Consider the following 18,210-nt stretch of genomic DNA (forward strand, 5'->3'; position numbering starts at 1 on the left):
TTGTGGCAAGAAAAGAGGTTTACTATTATCAAAAGGCAGCCAGATGAGGAGATGGGAGTTAGAACTCAGATCCACCTCCTTGAAGGGAAAGAGGTAGAGGTTTTTATCTAGAGTTTTAGGTGGGAGAGGGGGAGCACGTGCTGGGGTTTTAGGTGGGAATGGGAACCAAGTGGCTGTGCTGGTTGGCGCCTTGAAGACTGAATTTTCTTTTCCCTGACCATCTGGACTTTTCTGGTTTGTTTTCATCTTCAACTTGCATTTGGCCTTGCGAGGCTGAATCTCCATGTCTGGACCTTGACTTCCCGGGAAAGATGCTCACTCACATACGAGGGAGGGACAGAAAGACCTGGTTACTTTTGAACAACCGTTGATCATGCTGGATATGCACAGCTGTGTTAGGAAAGCTTATCTCAAAGGTTTTGTTCTCTTCTTCTTGCCCAGGGAAGATTTTTTTAACCTCTTCGTCCTCAGTTGCAGTTTTTCCGATGTATCTATCCTGCGAAAAAATTTAAATATATGTAAAAGAAAATATACTTTTCAAAAATACACACACACAAAACTGTCATGAGCAGTTGCCTCTGGGCGGTGGGCTTGTGGACGAATTTTACTCTTTTTTCTACATTTCTAGACTGCCTGACTTACGTTATGTCTGTACATGTGTCTGTGTTTATACAGAGACCATGCATGTCTAAAACTAAGGGAAGACAGGAAGCTAGTTCCATAGTAAAGTACGCTTACCAATTGCAGATGCGTGTTCCTGGCCGTGCACCTGATCACGGTGGCTGCGTGGCTGCATGGATCTGTGAGCTGGCCCTCTCTGTGCCCCGTCCCTGTGAGGTCAGGGAGGGCAGGATTTTTAAAGGCACATTTCCTCCTTAACATCACTGGCAGAAGAGTGAGCATTTGGAGAGTGTTTTGTCCATGGAGCCTTCTAACAGGAGAGGGGGAGAGATTTATATCTCAACAAAAGTCTCCAGAGCTTTCCCGTGCTTGTTTAAAATTCATAAGGCCATCAAAAACAGGGTCGACCCCCTTCTTCTGCCACTCTGGCAAAATGCTGCTGGCTTTCTTTTCTTGGAAATGATATTATTTAGGTCCTGTTTTTAGCTCTCTGGAGAGCCAGGCAGAAGTAGTTCACTGCGACACATATCGGTTCGTTAACTCATCCAGTTGGGCTCCAATCACTTCGTCTGCCTTTGACCCTTCACCTTGTTCAATCACCAGTCATTAGGTCAGAGCTACAACGCATGGAAATATCAAGTAGCCAAAAAAACACAAAACAGATAAACAAAAAGCCCAAATCCTGTGAGTTAGCTGGGACCATTGCCTTTGCTCCCATTTTAAAGATAAGCAAACTGAGGCGTGGCAAGGTTCTGGGATTTGCCCTGAGCAACACAGCCCCCTGACTTTGCTCCACTGCCACCCGCAGCTGGCGGTGCCAGCGGCTGGCCTGTGAAGCCGTCTGCTTTGGCACAGGCTCAGGAGCTACAGGTTCACACAGATACAATAGAAGAAATTCAAACAATGTAAAATAAAAAGTGAAAATTTCTCCCAACCACCTCCCCGTGCTCATCTCCCTCCTGCCTCAGGACACGCTCTCAGCCTCACTCACTCTCCGCAGGTAACCACCAAGATCATTGGTGCATATCGTCCGGCAAAACAATCGTCAAAACGGTTGCTACAGACTAGTGACTGCTGTTTGCCTCCTGTTCTTCTGGTTCTTTCCAGTTTAATGATCCATAAGTATGAGGGCCTAGTCTCAGGCCAGGCCAGGATAGCTCATAAGGATACAATTCAAGGTCAGGGGAGTAGCAGTAGGTGTGACCAAGGGCAGTGGCAGTGGAAACAGCCCAGAGGGCACAGGTGTGGGAGACAGCCCGTTCTTAGGACAGGCCTTATTCAAGCACGTGTGTCTATGATCACGTCATGGCCTGCCTAGTCTAACACTTCTTGTCCTTTCTTTTACCATAGACGAGCCCCTTGAACACCTCCTTTCTCATTCTCTAGAACCAAAGCTGGCCTTGAAGGAGGGTTTTGGTAAGCTCTTCCCCAGCACTCTATAACTCAGCGTCGTCAACTTTGCTGTGGTCTTCGTCTAACCTTGTTCCTGGTTTTCACAGTGTCTCCAGGGCCAATTCTGATTTTACATCTTAGATCTGGTCGGCGGGTCCATGACATGTCACTTTCTTGGTAACGTGCTCAGCACTCAGGACTCAGATCCTTTTACTCTGTTGGCCTGCCCTTACTCTTACACGCCCCCCGCCCTTGAATATTAGCCCAAGAGCAGAGCCTGACAGTCTGTGGTGGACCTCCCCAGTACAGGGCTCTGTGTGCCGGAAGGAACTTCCTCCTGCCATCTGCATCCTGGCTCGTCTCTTGAGCACCTCCCTCCCCATTGTGAATGGGTCCAGTTAAACAGTTACGTCCCGAGATATGGCAGGTCACACAAGCAGGAGAGAAATGGATGGCAAAGACATGTGCGGTCAGGTACCTTGGCCACATCAATTGACATCAGAAACAGGAGCAGCAGAGAAGCAGGGTCCAGAATACTTGTTTGAGAGCTGGGGAAGGAGCTTAGGTCTCTGGCAACCCCTCCGCTATTTCTGTGCACACACTCTACAGCCATCGGGCACCAGCCACAGAGGTGGTGCCCAGCTGACCACCAGCGTAGTGTTGCTGGTGGTATTTTCTTCTCCATCCACCTGAAGCCTGTGGTCCAAGCACAGTATTGCGGGACAAGTGGGGCATGGTATGCTAGGAGCAGCGTGAGCTACCGGGGGGAGCAACTTCAGAGTACTTCCATCCTAAACTCTGCCTTAAGATGAAGACTATAATGCTGATAGCAAATAAAACAAGGAAATCTGCCTTATGCTCTCCTGGGATGCCCGAACATTGGTGAGAATCCCCCAATGTCTGCCCTCCAGACCTCAACATCAGCTATAGCACATTTGCCCCAGAGCACCGAGCTATTGCTCAAAGGCAGAGAGAGTATGAGGAAGTGAAGAAAGGAGATAGCTCAGGACTCGCAGTGGGAACCAGCTGGAGGTCCCAGGTCTGACAATAAAGAGCTGTGATCTTGAGCGTGCCCCTCTCCGGGCCTTAGCCTCTTCATCTGGACAGCAACTGGGATGGACTCACACATGTTTTAAGGTACTTTTCAGTCCTAACATTTGAGATGTCTATGTTTTCCCCCATTACTGAAACAGGAGAAGCCTGTTAGTTTCATTCTCACCCAAGCCACGCGGGCATGTTACAGCCTGTTAAACATTCAATCAAGATGGTGCATCTGACCACCAGCATCCAAGCATTTGCTTGGTGATATTCTCCTAGTTGTGGTGATGATAGCTAGACTACCAGGTCCTTGCAGAAGCAAACTCTTGAGTATTCTTCTTACCTGGTTTAGCACAGAGCTGTGCACACAGTAGGCCCTCGGTAAAGTATGGAATGAAAATATTTGGATTGAGACATTCTATCTTTCCCACTTAATTCCCCATGGAACAAAGAAAGCCCTATGGAAGTTTTAGGGGTTTGAAATGCATCTTGTAGACGAGAAAAATCTTTCTGTTCAACTGATTGCCCTGGGGTCGACGTGCACCCGTGTCAACCTGCCAAGTGAACAGATCCAGACACAGGCGTCTGCACAGATGGAAGAGATTCAGGTTACAAAGCTACTCCAGTGCTTAGAAAGTTCCTGAAGTACCCAGGAAGCACGTGCGTACAAATGTGCCTCAGAAAGCCGTTCAAACGAGCACAATAGAAGATGACAGTTTCATGATGTCCGCAGGGAAGGAACGGGTGTTTCAAACTTGCTATTTAGAACCGAGCAGGTAATTAACGCTTTTTACATGTAAAATGCAGGGTTGAACTCAATAATCTCTGAGGCCCCTTTTCACTTTCACTTTCTTTAGTCATTCATAAATTTAAATACCTTTAGAAATAATCATTTTGTGTATTATAAACCATTCTTAGGGAAGAAATATTTTTAGGTTCATACTGAGAAATCAAAAAGAAAAAAAAATGTGTGTTGTGGGGGGTTGGTGAGGGGAGAGGTAAGTGAACTCAGATCTTAGGTTATTTTAATGTTTTCTGCTTCCCTATTTGCAAAATGACTCCAGCCATCTTCATATTATTGAAAGGAAAGGGCCAATAAAACACACACCACAGTTGAACTTTTAAATTAATTTTTTTAAGCATGATTCAAGTATACAAAGGATGAGTGTTTCTTTTGTTTTAAAGATTGGCACCTGAGCTAACAACTGGTGCCAACCTTTTTTTTTTTCTGCTTTTTCTCTCCAAATCCCCCCAGTACATAGTTGTATGTTTTTTTTTCAGTTGTTGGTCCTTCCAGTTATGGCATGTGGGATGCTGCCTCAATGTGGCCTGAGGAGCCCCGTGCCATGTCCTCGCACAGGATCCGAACCAGTGAAACCCCAGGCCTCCGAAGTGGAGCGCACGAACTTAACCACTCAGCCATGGGGCCAGCCCCGAGTGTTGTTTTAAAATGTATTTATGGGGCTGGTCTGGTGGCGTTGTGGTTAAGTTTGCGCACTCCACTTTGGCAGGCGGGGGTTTGCTGGTTCCAATCCTGGGTGTGGACCTGCACAGCACTCATCAAGCCATGCTGTGGCAGCATCCCACATACAAAATAGAGGAAGATTGGTACAGATGTTAGCTCAGGGCCAATCTTCCTCACAAAAAAAATAAAAGTAAATAAAATGTATTTATATGCAACTTTACCTTATTCCAGAAAGGACTAAAAGTGGCATAAGATAAACTAAAAGTGAAAATCAGAGAAAAGAGAAACAAGGTTGTGACACTCCAACAGAGAACGCCGTGTGAAGGATCAGTAATAATGTTCTCCATCTCTCCCCAATGAAGAGGCACGTACTAAAACACAGCGTGAACTACCCAGGTCAGTTCAAAAGCTTCTCTCTCCTTTGACTTGCTCAGTACTTTCTCAGAGTAATTCTCTCATTGGAGCATGTCCCACGTGAGTACCACACAACTTTTGGAGGATGGCAAATGGAAATTTTTGCATTTTACAAGGGACTTGAGATTAACTAATTTGCCTGCAATCGCATAACTGGTTTTGGCAGAATTCATAATTCAGATCTTTAAACAGAAGAATGGGCTTCTGAAAAATTGTCTATGATCTCCTTTCCTGTAGGCCTTTGAGAAATAAGACAACCATCTACCTCGGGTGCCTTAAATGGTGTTCTTCCTGAAAAGAACATTAATTGGCATAAATTTTATCCCTATAATTTTAAGTTTTTACAAAATTGCAGTTTTCGAAACATTTGAAATTATCGACAATTATAACAAGTTTAATTATTAACAGCTATTTAATTATTAATAATTGTTAACAACTGTATAAACTATATTAACCAAGAGGATTTCTATTTCGGCAGAGATTTAGTGAGTGTGTGGGGGGAGACCCGAGAAGCTGGTGCGGAGGCTGATTCAGGCAGTGGGTTTGGGGCAAAGGCTCTGAGGCAGCAATGAGCTTCATGTCTGTGAAGTAGAGGCCAGTTTGTTGAGAATGATGTGTTCGAGGCAGCAAGTTGGAGGGAACTGAGGTCCAAGAAATACTCAGGGATCAGGTGGTACGAGGTATCAGCAGCAACTGTAGGAACCCTGGATCAATTCTGAATATGACGAGAGACCACGTGTGGGGTCTTCGCAGGTGAGTCACAGGAAGTGATTTTCCAGCTGACAAGCTCCACGTGGCTGCTGAGTGCAGACTGGAGAGTAAGGGGCAGGGAAGCAAGGAGCTCAGGAGGCACGTACAGCAGGGGCCTGGGAAGAAAAGGAGGCGGCCTGAGGTGTTGCTGGAGGAGATAAGAAGCAAGGGGTGGGCAGCTTTGCAAGCAGGTGATGTGAGGAGTCAGCTTGTGGTGCTAGGAAGCAAGAGGTCTCTTTAGCCCAATGGTCAGTCAGCCAGGCAAGGGGCTGACATTAGCAAGTAGTCGTGTGACACTGGCCAGCAAGTGTGGGACACTGATGAGCAGGCAGAGCACAGAGGCAGAGAGGTAAGTCACACTGGCAAGTGGACCAGCCACGTCTTTGAGTAGGTTGTGTTGTGGGTTGAATTGTGCCCTTCACAAATTCACGTGTTGAAGTCCTAACGCTCAGTAGCTCAGAACGACTGTATTTGGAGATGGGGCCTTGAAAGAAGTAATTAAGGTAAAATGAGGTCATATGAGTGGTCTCAAACCCAATATAGACTGGATTAATTAGGACAGACATGCACGGGGGAAGATCACGTGAAGGCACAGGGAGAAGATGGCCATCTACAAGTCACAGAGAGAGTCTCTCAGAAGAAACCAACCCAGCGGACACCTTGATTTTGGACTTCCAACCTTTAGAATCATGAGAAAATAAGTTTCTGTTGGTCAAGCTACCTAGCCTGCGGTGCTTTGTTATGGCAGCCTTAGCCAACTGAGACAGGCGGCTAACTGCTGAGAATCTCTGGGAGGTCCCGCATGGTCTGAGGGCTACATATAAGCAGCTGAGAGAGGCCGCTGAGTACATGAGAGACACAGGAGAGTCATTTGAAATTCACGAGTTGCTGGGGGGATTCTGCAAATCGTTGGGTGACCCTGGCAAAAATCCAAGATGACAGCAAAATAGCCTATTGGCCCAAGAATGTCTGAGTGCTGGAGAGGAGTTTCCTGGAGAGGAAAATGAGCAGCTCAGTGACTCAGTGACTCACCAGAGGCTGGACCACAGCATGTGAGCCTCGAGAACATCTGGGCCTGTGGTTGAGAAGCTTGTGAGGGCAGGTGGAAACCAGGATGCTGGGTGTCATGTGGGGGGTTGGGCCTGGGTGTCCTTGGTGGAGTCAGTAACGATATCACTACCATCTAAAACAGTGATGGTGAGAAGTCAGGACTCCACCAGCTTCCGGGAAAGAGGCCAGAAACCCCTCTCCTTCTTTCCTGAGCTGGTCTGACTGCAGAATCTGACTTTGTCTTCTCACCATATCTTTTGCTTCACCAAATTTCTTGCTACATAATCTGTTTTGGAGTCTGCAGAATCTGTTAGACCCAGTCTAGGCCTGGGCAGGCAGCATGAATGAGCCGCCCCAAACTCTGGGCTCTCATCTAGCCCTATAATTTTGTAATAATCGCTTGTTTTACTTTTTTAACTTTTGGGTTTTACTATAAAGAGCTACATTTATTAAAAGTTTCTATTTTGTTTGTTTGTATGATTTTTTACCTTCAGGAAGCACTAACACAATTAAATTACTGCAAATATATGCCCATATGTCTAACAAAAGCAGTTACATAACGGACCCAGATGCCTTAGGTTAAATAAGGCAGATTGCATTCATGACAGCTCAGAAATAGGAAAGGCCCAGCCCGTTTTGCTCATGGCAAAGAAGAGGGGATAGGTATCTTCAGGAATGGAAATCAGCCTAAAACAACCCAAGGTGGTACAAAGCAAATCTGAAATTATCTGGGAATCTCAGGTACAATTTTAAAAATTCATCTGTTTTTCTTATCCTCTTCTATAATCTACCTGTACTGTCCTGTTAGCGTGTGTGCCTCAGCACTTAAGAGAGCTGGGTCTTGACGCCTTTGGTCTGAGCTTTAGCGTACAGGCACTACCAAGACCCCAGAGTCCAGAAGCAGCTGCAGAGACAATCTGCAGCTGGATGTATTCTGTTGATGACTAGTTTGTACCTTCATAGTTAATTCTGGTTTCAAACCTCAAGGCTGGAAGGTCATCTTAGATCTGTAGGCTGTCAGAGCTGGAAGGAGTGGCAGGGGCCATGTAGTTCAATTCCTAGAACCCGCCAGACCTGAATTTAAATATTTACTCTGCACTCAGTAGCTGAGCAATCTTGGGCCAGTGTCTCAACCTACTCAAGCCTCCATTTCCTCAGTTGTAAAACAGGCCCTCTTTCAGTTCCAGCCTCTGAGGGTTGTCGTCAAATAAATGGGATAAAGCAAGGGAATTACTCAGCACAGTGTCTTACGCACGGTAAGTGTTAGCGATGATCATCACTATGGCCAGAAAAACGTTCCCCAACCTGAACAATGTGCAGGGGAAGGCTGAGTTCTGGGGGAATTTAATGTCTAATGCAGCAGAACTTAAATTTTCTGTCATTTGGGGTATATGATCGTGCATGTCCTCTTTGTTCCTTCACTAGGTGCATGACTGTTTACAGAGCAGATGAAACTGACTGCCTTATGGGTCAGACGTGTAGTGGAGACAGCAGCTGGATGGGCATCAGGAGAGAAGGGCTCCCTTTGTCCATTGCCACCACCACTGCCTGTGTGGCTGGGTCAGATCAGGGATCAGGGCTCAGCTCTGTCATTCCCATAGAACCTTAGGTGAGCACCTTAACCTTTGTGATTTAGGAATAACACAGGTATAAAGGTCATGTTTATTTACAGGCCAGTTATGGAAGCCAAATAAGATCCTGACGTAAAAGCACTTTGCAGACTATAAAGGACCAAGCAAATTCAAGTTCAGTTATTACTAGATCTCCTTGCCCGCCTAAAGCATTAATGACCCCAGATAGCCTCCTCCCCGTTTAGTGCAGAGAGCCCCCATGTTTCATGCAACAACCTCTTCCCAGATCCAAGTGTCCCCCTGGTGCCCTGTTGGCTGCACGCCTCTGTATAATGCAGCAGGATCCCAGGGTACTAATTACTATCTAATCCAATATTTCCTGAACATGCCTGATAATGAGACACCCTGTGCTTGTAAAAAATAGAGTCTCAGAGGCCACACAAGATTTACTGGATCCAAATCTTCAGGGGAAGGACCTGGGACATTTTTAACAAAACCACAGGTAATTCTGTCATTTGGCCAGTTTGAGAAACTGTAAACTAATGCATGCAAATATGTTAGTTAACTAACATATTACTCTATCTGGACTAAACCCAATTAAAATGTTCAGCTTCTTAAATATCCTAAGGGAGTTACAGTAATTCTGGAGATTTCAAGCGGAACCCTAGGGGGGATTTATGGGTAAAGGGAATTCCTTAAATCACTACGTTAAGGAGAATGTTTATTAAATTCTACACACAGTTTTTGTAGTTCCATAGTTTAAGAGACTATGAATATCCTCAGAGGAAAAGCTATAGAATGATCAAATGATTAGAGACACCAAATAATAAAAAATAAAATGTAGAGTAATTAAACTTACTTTAGTCCAGAGATGAGCCCCTTTAGCAAGAGTCTTTACATTTGGGAAGAGAGAAAATGTTATTTCCCTGATTTTAAAATACATATTTTTTCACATTTTATCATCTCTGAAATCAGGATGTATCTTACAGCTGATTGGCTACAGTTTTTCTTAGTGGTACATAAAATAATAGGGCTTCTTCAAATAGGGAGTGTCTTGGATTCCATGAAGTACCGAAATGAAACACAAGACAGTGACGTTTTTCTCACTCTCTGTTGACTCATAACAAGTGACCGAGGTGTCCCTCTTGCCTCTGATCCCCACAAGGCTGACCACACCTGAAGCTCCAGCAGCCAACGGGTCCAGCCCACACGTGCAGCCTGGGACCCTCTCTTCTTATGGCTCTTGTTGTCTGAAACGCCTGTTTTCTCTTTCTCTTGCTTATCACTTATGCTGCTGCCTTGTTGACTGAATCATTTTTGCACTACCTTATCACTTTATAGACATCTTTAGAATCTAAAACTAGATGGTGAACGACTTGAACACAGAAAACTTGCCTCTGTCTCTTGCTTTTCCCCAGGGCCTAACACAGAGATCCTACCTAGTAATATTCAATAAATACTGAGGATGACGGCACTTAAGTGGGGGGACTATATACTTTATCATCCAAACCAGGACATTTTTGAGAGTGAAAGGGGCCACTATGAATATTTATGTGGGACAACAGGCAGAAGCCGGGACTATCCTGGGCAAATGTGGTCCCTCTATATATAGAGGTCTTTCTCTCCTACTAGATTGTAAACTTTGTGGGGGCGGGGACAATGTGATACTCGCTGTTATTTCCACAATGCAAATAACACCGTGCGTTGTAAGTCATTCCCTGCTGAATTAAGTATAACTCCTTCCTTGTCTACAAAATAATATGGTCTTAATCAACCTGTCCAGCCTCAATCCTAATGACTCCCCAAATATACGTCATTATTTTTCAGGAAAATGGAATTATTTTTGAGGACTGACACACTTTTCTTGTCTTGGTGCCCAGGCTGATGCTATTCCCTCAGCCAGACATTAACAGCCTCCCAGGGATGTCTGCAGCCTAACACCCAGAATGTGTGACTGTGTTCTCCTGCCTGGTGAAAGGAACTTCGCAGGTGTGAGTAAGGGGAGGATCTTGAGATGGGGAAATATTATCCTGGATTGTCCGAGTGGGCCCAAGTAATCACAAGTTTCCTTATAAGGGAAAAAGGAGGCAGAAAAGGCAGAGTCAGAGAGAGAGAGAAGACGCTAGGCTGCTGGCTTTGAAGACGGAGACTGGGGCCACAAGTCAAGGAATGTACATGGCCCCTAGAAGCTGGAAAAAGCAAGGAAATGGATTCTTTCTATGATCTTCCAGAAGGGTCACAGCCCTGCCAACCCATTCTAGACTTCTGACCTCCAGAACTGTAAGGTAAAAATTTTGTGTTGTTTAAGCCACTAAGTTTGTGGTAATTTGTTACAGCAGCAGTGAGAAACTACTACACCACCTAACCTGCAAGAACCAGTGAAAACCAGCTCATGCAGGATCTCTTTCCTGATTCCTCCCGCTGAATTTCACCTCTGCAGGACTGAACCTACCCCTCTTTTGGACTTCTTTTAATAACACTTACCTTACTTGATAGTATAATGTAAGCAAATGTTTGCTTCTCTTACCCCCTTTTTAGAAATAAGTAATAGAAACCCAATGAAAACTAGTTGAAGCACAAGGAGAATTTATTGAGTCATGTGAATGAAGAGTCCACAGATGGAGCTTCAGGTAAGCTTGGATTCAAGTGCTCAATGTCATCAGGCATCAGGTGCCATCTCTCGGCTCTACTTTCTCTGAGTTGGCATCATTCCCAGGTACACTTTCCCTTTACGGTGACAATGATGATCACCAGCAGCTCTAGGCTTATATTCTACCTACTGAGCAGCTGCTGCTGAAAGATTGACCCTTTTTCAATTGTTTCAACAAAAGTTTCAGATTCTTTTTGGTCTCTCCTAGGGTATGTCCCTGTCACGGAACCAATTCCTGTGGTCAAGGGAGTGGAAGTGGCTCTAATAGGCCAGGCTGGGGTCAGAGTAAGAATGACCAGCTCATCCTGATTTGCCTGGGACTTTTCTAGTTTCAACGTTAGAAGTCCCATGCCCCAGGAAACCCCTCAATTTAGGGCAAAATGGGATAAGTGGTCACCCTAGGAGTCCATGCTGGAGATGAGAGGAGTTGTGGTCAGCCCCACCTGACGCCCATGACTAAGAAAGGGCTGATTTCCTAGAGGAACCACCAAAAGAAGGGAAAATGAATGCTGGGCAGGCAAAGCAACAGAGTGAGGTCCTCGCCATTGGCCTTTCTGGACCAGAGGCACCTTGAGGCCCTGCACCAAATCTTACAGATTTTGTATCTTTTAAAAAATTGCACATACTGTCTTCCACATAAGCCTCAAAAAAAAATTTCTACTGTTGCTTGCACAACTTTATTCAACGCTTGAAAAAACTCCCTTAGAGTGAAGAATTTGTAACACTAAATAGTTCTTGATGGTTAATACAGAATCACTTTTAACAAAAGCAGTTAAAAATAGTTTACGGTCCACTTGACTGAGATTATTTAAATAATCTTACTTTATTTTACTTACTAAAGTAATCTTACTGAAAATGGGGTGGGTAGAGAGTTTTAGTTAAATGAACTTCCAAAATTACTCAAGTACTATGATTCATAAGGTCCCTTCCCCCCTTATATTTAAGATAAAACCTGTATTATGTTTTCTTTACATTAACAGCTAATAATTATTAAAAAGTGAAACTTACCCTCGTAGTGATTTGAAATTCGAGTCACTAGTTTCAGTTTTGCTGCTGAGCTGAGCAGTGGACAGGAATTGTTTTTCTCTGGGCAGGGTGTGGCTTTTGCTCTGAAACGTTTTTCCTGTAACTTCTAACTTCTGACCCATTCCTGCCAGCAATGAGTTATGCATCCCAATTAGGAGTTTCAAAAAGAAATAATCATACAAAGAGCTATGCCTTTGATTTTGAAAACGGCATACAAATATTTTACGCTAATGAATAAATGCTAAATCTTGAATCTAGCCAATGGGGGGAAAAGGAACCTGCCAATAACATGCTGTTTCCCAACCTAACATTGGCTGTGGAGGCAAAGACTCCAGTTGTAATGAGTTTTTGTGAATTTAGCCAAGTCAATTCACTATGGGGCACAACGTTCATCTGTAAATGATGGGTTTAGACTATTGTTTCTAGCTCATTTTAACCTCTAACACAAAATGGGTTTAAACTTTATCCATACTTCTAAGATTTATATAAAATTTCTTTTTCAAAAGCTGAACTTAAAGAACAATATAAATGAATGTTATTATTTTGCCTACCTAAGTAAAACAATATTTATGTCTAAAAATCACAATGGAAATGAAGGATTTACGTTAGTTATATTTTCTTTTATGGTCATTAAATTCTTCCAATGATCCTATTGTGGACTTGCGGTGGACTTGCCACCACCCATTCCACCTCACTCCCACTGAGAGAAGAAGTGCTCTTTGGGAAAGAGAACTCAGCTCAAGACTCAGCTGGTCCACTGGGCATTCCATATTCCTTGCTGGCTTAGATTGGGCCTATGACACAATTCTAGTCAAAATGTTTGAAGGAGATGGTTTCAGGAGGCTTCAGAGACAACGAAGAAAAGACCTAGAAGTCACTTCTTTCGCCCAGTGGAAGTGAAAAGTGAATCATAGGGTTCCTGTTGCTACTGTTAGTTATCTTTACCGCTAGATGAACCAGCAGCCAACTCTGTTAACAGCCGAGTGGAGAGTTAGAAAGAACCCAGTAGGTGGTGACATTGTTAAGCTGCTAATTCAACCAGTCCTGAAGGCTGCCCTACCTCTGGACTTCCTGTTTCACAAGATTCTAAATATCCTTATTATCTAAGCCCATCCGAAAACAGGTTTTCATTTGTGGTCGAAATAGTAAATATTTGGAGGATAACAGAAGCTGGGTGCCAAAAGATCCTTATGAATCATTTTGTCCTTTTGGCCTTGATCCCATTATCTTACGGAGGAGGAGAGCAGACTGCACAGGACTCCCTGGTCTGAGCCAGCCTTGCGGGCACTGGCAGCGGCAATGGACGAAGGGAGCCCTTCTCTTCTGATGTCCATCCAGCTGCGTCTCCACCACACGTCTGACCCCTAAGGCATCAGTTTCATCTATTCTGTAAGCAGTCACGCACCTAGTGAATGAACAAAAAGGATATGCGTGATCATATGCCCCAAATGCCAGAAAATTGAGGTTCTGCTATATGGGACATTAAATCTCCCCAGAATTCAGGCTTCCTCTGACCATTATTCAGGTTGGGGAACATTTTTCTGGCCATAGTGATGATCATTGCTAACACTTACCGTGCGTCAGACACCGTGCTGAGTAATTCGCCTGCTTTATCTCGTTTATTTGACGACAACCCTCAGAGGCTGGGGCTGTACTAGAGTACCTGTTTTGTAAACGAGGAAATGGAGGCTCAAATAGGTTGAGAGACTGGCCCAAGAGTGCTCAGCTACCGAGTGGCAGAGTGAGTACTGCACTTATTTACTTATTTATTTATTTTTTACTTTTGCTGAGAAAGATTCGTCCTGAGCTAACTAACATCCGTGCCAATCTTCCTCTATTTCTTTTTGGTTTGTGGGCTGCCAGCACAGCATGGCCACTAACAGAGCGGTGTAGGTCTGTTCCTGGGAACTGAACCTGGGCCACCAAAGCAGAGCATGCTGAACTCAACCACTAGTGGTCACCAGGGCTGGCCCAGTACTGTATTTAAATTCAGGTCTGGCAGAGTCTAGGCACTGAACTACACGCCTCTGCCTGACTTCTGGCTCTGACAGCCCAAGGATCTAAGATGCCCAAATTCACCAATGCACAGGCCAGCCTCGAGGTTTGAAACTGGAATTATGAAGGTACAAACTAATAATCGACAGAATACACCCGGCCTCAAATTGTCTGTGAAGCTGCTTTTGGACTCTGGGGTCTTGGTAATGGCTATACTCTAAAGCTCAGACCTTGATTTCTAAGGTCCACTGTTGCAGGTTACTAATCCAGGTACGGAGTTTACATCTATTAAATCCTTAAAACCTGAGAATATTACATATGACTAGTACTCTTTTTTTTTTTTTTTTTGAGGAAGATCAGCCCTGAGCTAACATCCGCCACCAATCCTCTTTTTGGTGAGGAAGATCGGCCCTGAGCTAACATCTGTGCCCATCTTCCTCTATTTTATATGTGGAACGCCTGCCCCAGCATGGCTTGAGAAGCAGTGCCTAGGCCCACACCAGGGATCCGAACCACAAACCCTGGGCCACAGAAAAGGAGTGTGGGAACTTAACCACTATGCCACCAGGCTGGCCCCGTGACTAGTATTCTTAAATTCATTTAATTGTATGTTTTTAAGCACCAGCTGGAGCTACATTAGCTAAACGAAAGAAAATATCCTCTTGGAGTTTGCATTCTAACGAGGTGGGGGTGGGGAGGGCAATGAATCCAGAGCACCATAGAACGTTCCATTAAATTCAATCATCATTTCGCGATTTTTTTTCTATACCGTGTTCTGTTTGGCAGGGAAGATACAAACAGGAAAAAGACACTATCCTTTCTTTGCCAAGTCTGCCTGAGTAACCCAAGTGTTAACAAATAAATCCACTTCTGTTCGGTAATATCTCTTCCTCCTAGTAAGTTTAAAGTTACATTCAACTGTTTGGCTAAGCTTCCACTTAAAGGCAGGAGCACAGTCCCACACGCGTCTGTCCAAAGAAGTGGCCATTTCTGGGTTGGTACCCATTACGAATTCCCTATTGCAAGCACTGTATTTCTTGTAACCTCATCTGTAAACTGCCCAGCACTCAACTTGGCCTGTAAAGGCGCTCACTTCTCCTCTAAGACAGATATTGCTTTGGAAGAATCATCGTCTATTTATCCCAACTCACGGGAACTGCCTGAAGCTGCTCTAGACTTGCGTCGGCCCCTGGGGCAGCCAAAGTCGATTTTCCCCCGCGGACACCTAAGCCGCCAAGTGCACATTAACCAGGGGCCATAGCGGCGCGGCAGTAGGCCACCGGCTTGGCAATAGCCAGGGCCTTTCTGGGACTCACTTGGTTTCAGGTCCCCTGAAGGGCACCCAGCCCGGGGACGATATTAAAAGGGCGTGGGAGGAGAGAGGAAAGAACCTCTCCTAGATCCAATTCGACCCTACCAGGGCGGCTGTCTCCAGGTGGTACCCGAATCGAACCAATCGGAGAGGGAGTTACATTTAATGCGGCTCCGCCAGCCAATCCGAGGACACGTCTCAGACGCCGGCGCGCGCTGGGGCCCCGCCGGCTGGCAGCCTGAGCAGCGGTGGCGCGCCGGGCAGCTGCGCACCCCCAGGAGCGCCCGCGCAGCGCGGATCTTTGGGCGGTGGGGGCTCTTCGCCGCGCCCGAGCGCCCGCCATTGCGCAGGCGCCATAGGAAGAGCCGCACCTCGCAGCTGTACGTTTGGGTCTCCGCGCCCCCGGGACCCACGCGCGTCGGGTTCCGCGCGCTGGCGAGACGCGGCGGCGGCGGTGGCAGGTGAGTGTGAGGCTCGCGCGCCAGGCGTTCTGGAGGGAGGTGCCACCCTCTGCTCCGTTCCCAGGGGCGTTGACAGTAGAGGTGGTGAGAAACACCCCCTCCCCAGCACACACCTCCCTGGGGGCGCTGGCGGGGACCTCCGCGAAGGGGCCCGGAGGGCAGGGAGGTGCCAGCCGCCCGGGCAGAGGGCGGCGTGGAGGAGGCAGGCAGTGAGGCAGGTGTTCTTGGCCGGGCCGGCTGCCGGGGGCAGAACAGGGGAGGGGGCCGGAGGGGAGAGGGGGGCTCGGGGGAGGCGGGAGGTGGGGCGGGCGCTGGATTCGAGAGGAGCGCGGGGAAGGCACCGACGCGCATCTGTCTGGATGTTGGAGTTTATGGTAATTATGTAACCAGATTTAAAAACTCATTTCCTGGAAAACCAAACCCTAAAGCCAACCTTGCAGTGCCTTTTATGGGCTGGACACTGGGTTCAGTGGGCACTGCACAACAAGGCTTCCTTTCCCGGCACGGCCGCCCTGGGTAACAGCGTCCCATTGTGCGGATGAGGAGCGCCGGGCGCGGAGCGGGGGCGGGGGGACAGGTCCAAGTCTGTGCAGCTGGAGACAGGCAGATTCGGGTTTCTACCAGAAATGACCCCAGGACGGTTTTACTTAACCACCGGGCGGTCTGGTGGACCGCAGCCTGAAAACTTGCCAAGTGCCCTCGGAAGTCAGCTGTTCCTTTCAATGCTGTGGTTTTCTTTTCTTCCTTCCCTTTATCCAGAGGTTGTCCCAGGTTATTTCAGGGAAATTTACTTAATATAAATAAAATAGCTCTTTCTTCCTTTTAAATTAGGTACAAAATATAATTTGGGAGAAATTTTGATGAAAATGCTAGAGTACCTACGGGGGTTATTTTACTACGTGCAAAGTAAGGTAAGGGGAGCTGTTTTGAAGAGCCTTGCTAGCCAGTTTTGTGTGCGCTGGAAAATTGGAGAATAATTTAGAATCCTGGAATTTTTAAGACCGAGAAAGTCTTTTAGCGAGCTGTTATATTTTTTTCCTTAGAGTGTTAAGAAAATAACTCATAATAATCTAAAGGAAACCACCTAAGTCATCTGTGTGCATCGACAATAATGCTATTTTAAAGCTGCATATGAGTTTCATTACAAATAATATTTGTGAAGTACTTGCAATACAGTTTTTGTTATTATGGAGCAGATGGCATGTTAATGGTGGCAAATATCTTTCACCATATCCTGTAACTGTTTTACTCTTCCAGCTTCACAGGGGCGAAGGATGCCAGTCGGAATTGCCTGATGTGCATTCTGTACACTAAGAAAGTCATCCCACACGACGTAGAGTGTGTTTTGTCCTCTGAACTGAAGACTGGTTGCTACTGGTCGCTGTGGGGATATTTGGGTGTAGACTAGACAAGTCTGCTGCTTTTTTTTTCTTTGATTTTTTTTGGTTTGAAAAATTACAGAATTTCTCCCGATGTTTTGTAATATAACAATTAGTGGTTTTCATTCCTTGAAAACTACTTGAGAACTTCTCACTGGTGTTTTATTTGTCACTTAACACTCCCTGTTAGAATGAAACAGAGTGTGTTAGACGTAGATACAGGCACTGCTAATGAAACACGTTCTGGCGGGAAAAGTAACCTTAATAGTTTGGAGGTTATTGCCAAACTTGTCAACTTGCTGTTACTAGACTTGTAAACTTGCGGAGGACATGAAATTAATAAGTACACAGTAAAGTGAATAATTGGTTTCTGAGCTTGGCCAATCACTAAACTTCAGCTTCATCCTATATAAAAAGAAAGGATTAGACTAAATTATTTCTCCTTATTTTATAGTTTCACCGTAATATCATTCTGCCTGTCATTGTACAGACTTTTTCCTAACATACCAGCTTTGTAACTAGAATGGGTAAAAGGAAACTAAATTTGAGAGCCTGTTCTTAACACTTTATGCGTCCCCGTTTTACAGTACACACAAAGAAACTGAAACTGGGAGAGCCAGATCTGCCCAAGATCGCCCGCCTGCTGAGTGTGAGCTGAAGTTCTGGGATCTGTCTGATTTCAGAGCCTGTCATCTTTGTGCTTTGTCTGAGCTTCTAATCTTGGGGACAAGGAGGGGGGGCGCTTGGATCCTAGCAGCGTGCTAAGGGATTACTGAACCCCAGATAAAAGCACATGTACCTTGAGCATCCTTTTCACTCAATATTTGGGGAAGAAAGCTTTTGATTTGGATGTGTTTTGTGAGAAAGGGGAGCAGACACAGGTTTTTGCTTCCTGTTGTTTTGCATATGGGAAGCGGTGTAATATATTTTCACATTCAAACACCCAGGTCTGTGTTATGATAGAGTATCAGTTTCACATAATTTTTGAGGTAAAATGAGACATCAAAGATGTTTCCTGTCTTGTGGCAGGGCATTTCAGATGCTTTTAAGATTACAATTTCATTTCCCTCCACTCTTTTTTTTTTT

At 45.5% G+C, this 18,210-nt stretch overlaps 2 protein-coding genes across 17 annotated transcripts in view; one reads left to right on the forward strand and one right to left on the reverse strand.

Moving 5' to 3' along the window:
- LOC138919655 (uncharacterized) lies at positions 1–16,096 on the reverse strand. Its single transcript, XM_070245628.1, has 5 exons — positions 15,390–16,096; positions 13,210–13,382; positions 11,960–12,101; positions 739–931; positions 1–496 (listed from the first exon to the last, which is right to left on the reverse strand). The coding sequence occupies exons 1-5, from the start codon at positions 16,094–16,096 to the stop codon at positions 320–322; spliced, it is 1,392 nt and encodes a 463-aa protein (XP_070101729.1). The 3' UTR covers positions 1–319.
- Positions 15,474–18,210, forward strand: part of ENPP4 (ectonucleotide pyrophosphatase/phosphodiesterase 4) — a 15,660-nt gene continuing 12,923 nt past the window's right edge. For 2 of the 16 annotated variants that reach the window (XM_070245616.1, XM_070245627.1), the window contains exon 1: positions 15,994–16,119. The gene's annotated coding sequence lies outside the window, so the exon portion shown is untranslated. The other 14 variants (XM_070245619.1, XM_070245615.1, XM_070245617.1 and 11 more) reach the window with 14 other exon arrangements.

The sequence above is a fragment of the Equus caballus genome, chromosome 20, assembly GCF_041296265.1.
Source record: "Equus caballus isolate H_3958 breed thoroughbred chromosome 20, TB-T2T, whole genome shotgun sequence".
Lineage (NCBI taxonomy): Eukaryota > Metazoa > Chordata > Mammalia > Perissodactyla > Equidae > Equus > Equus caballus.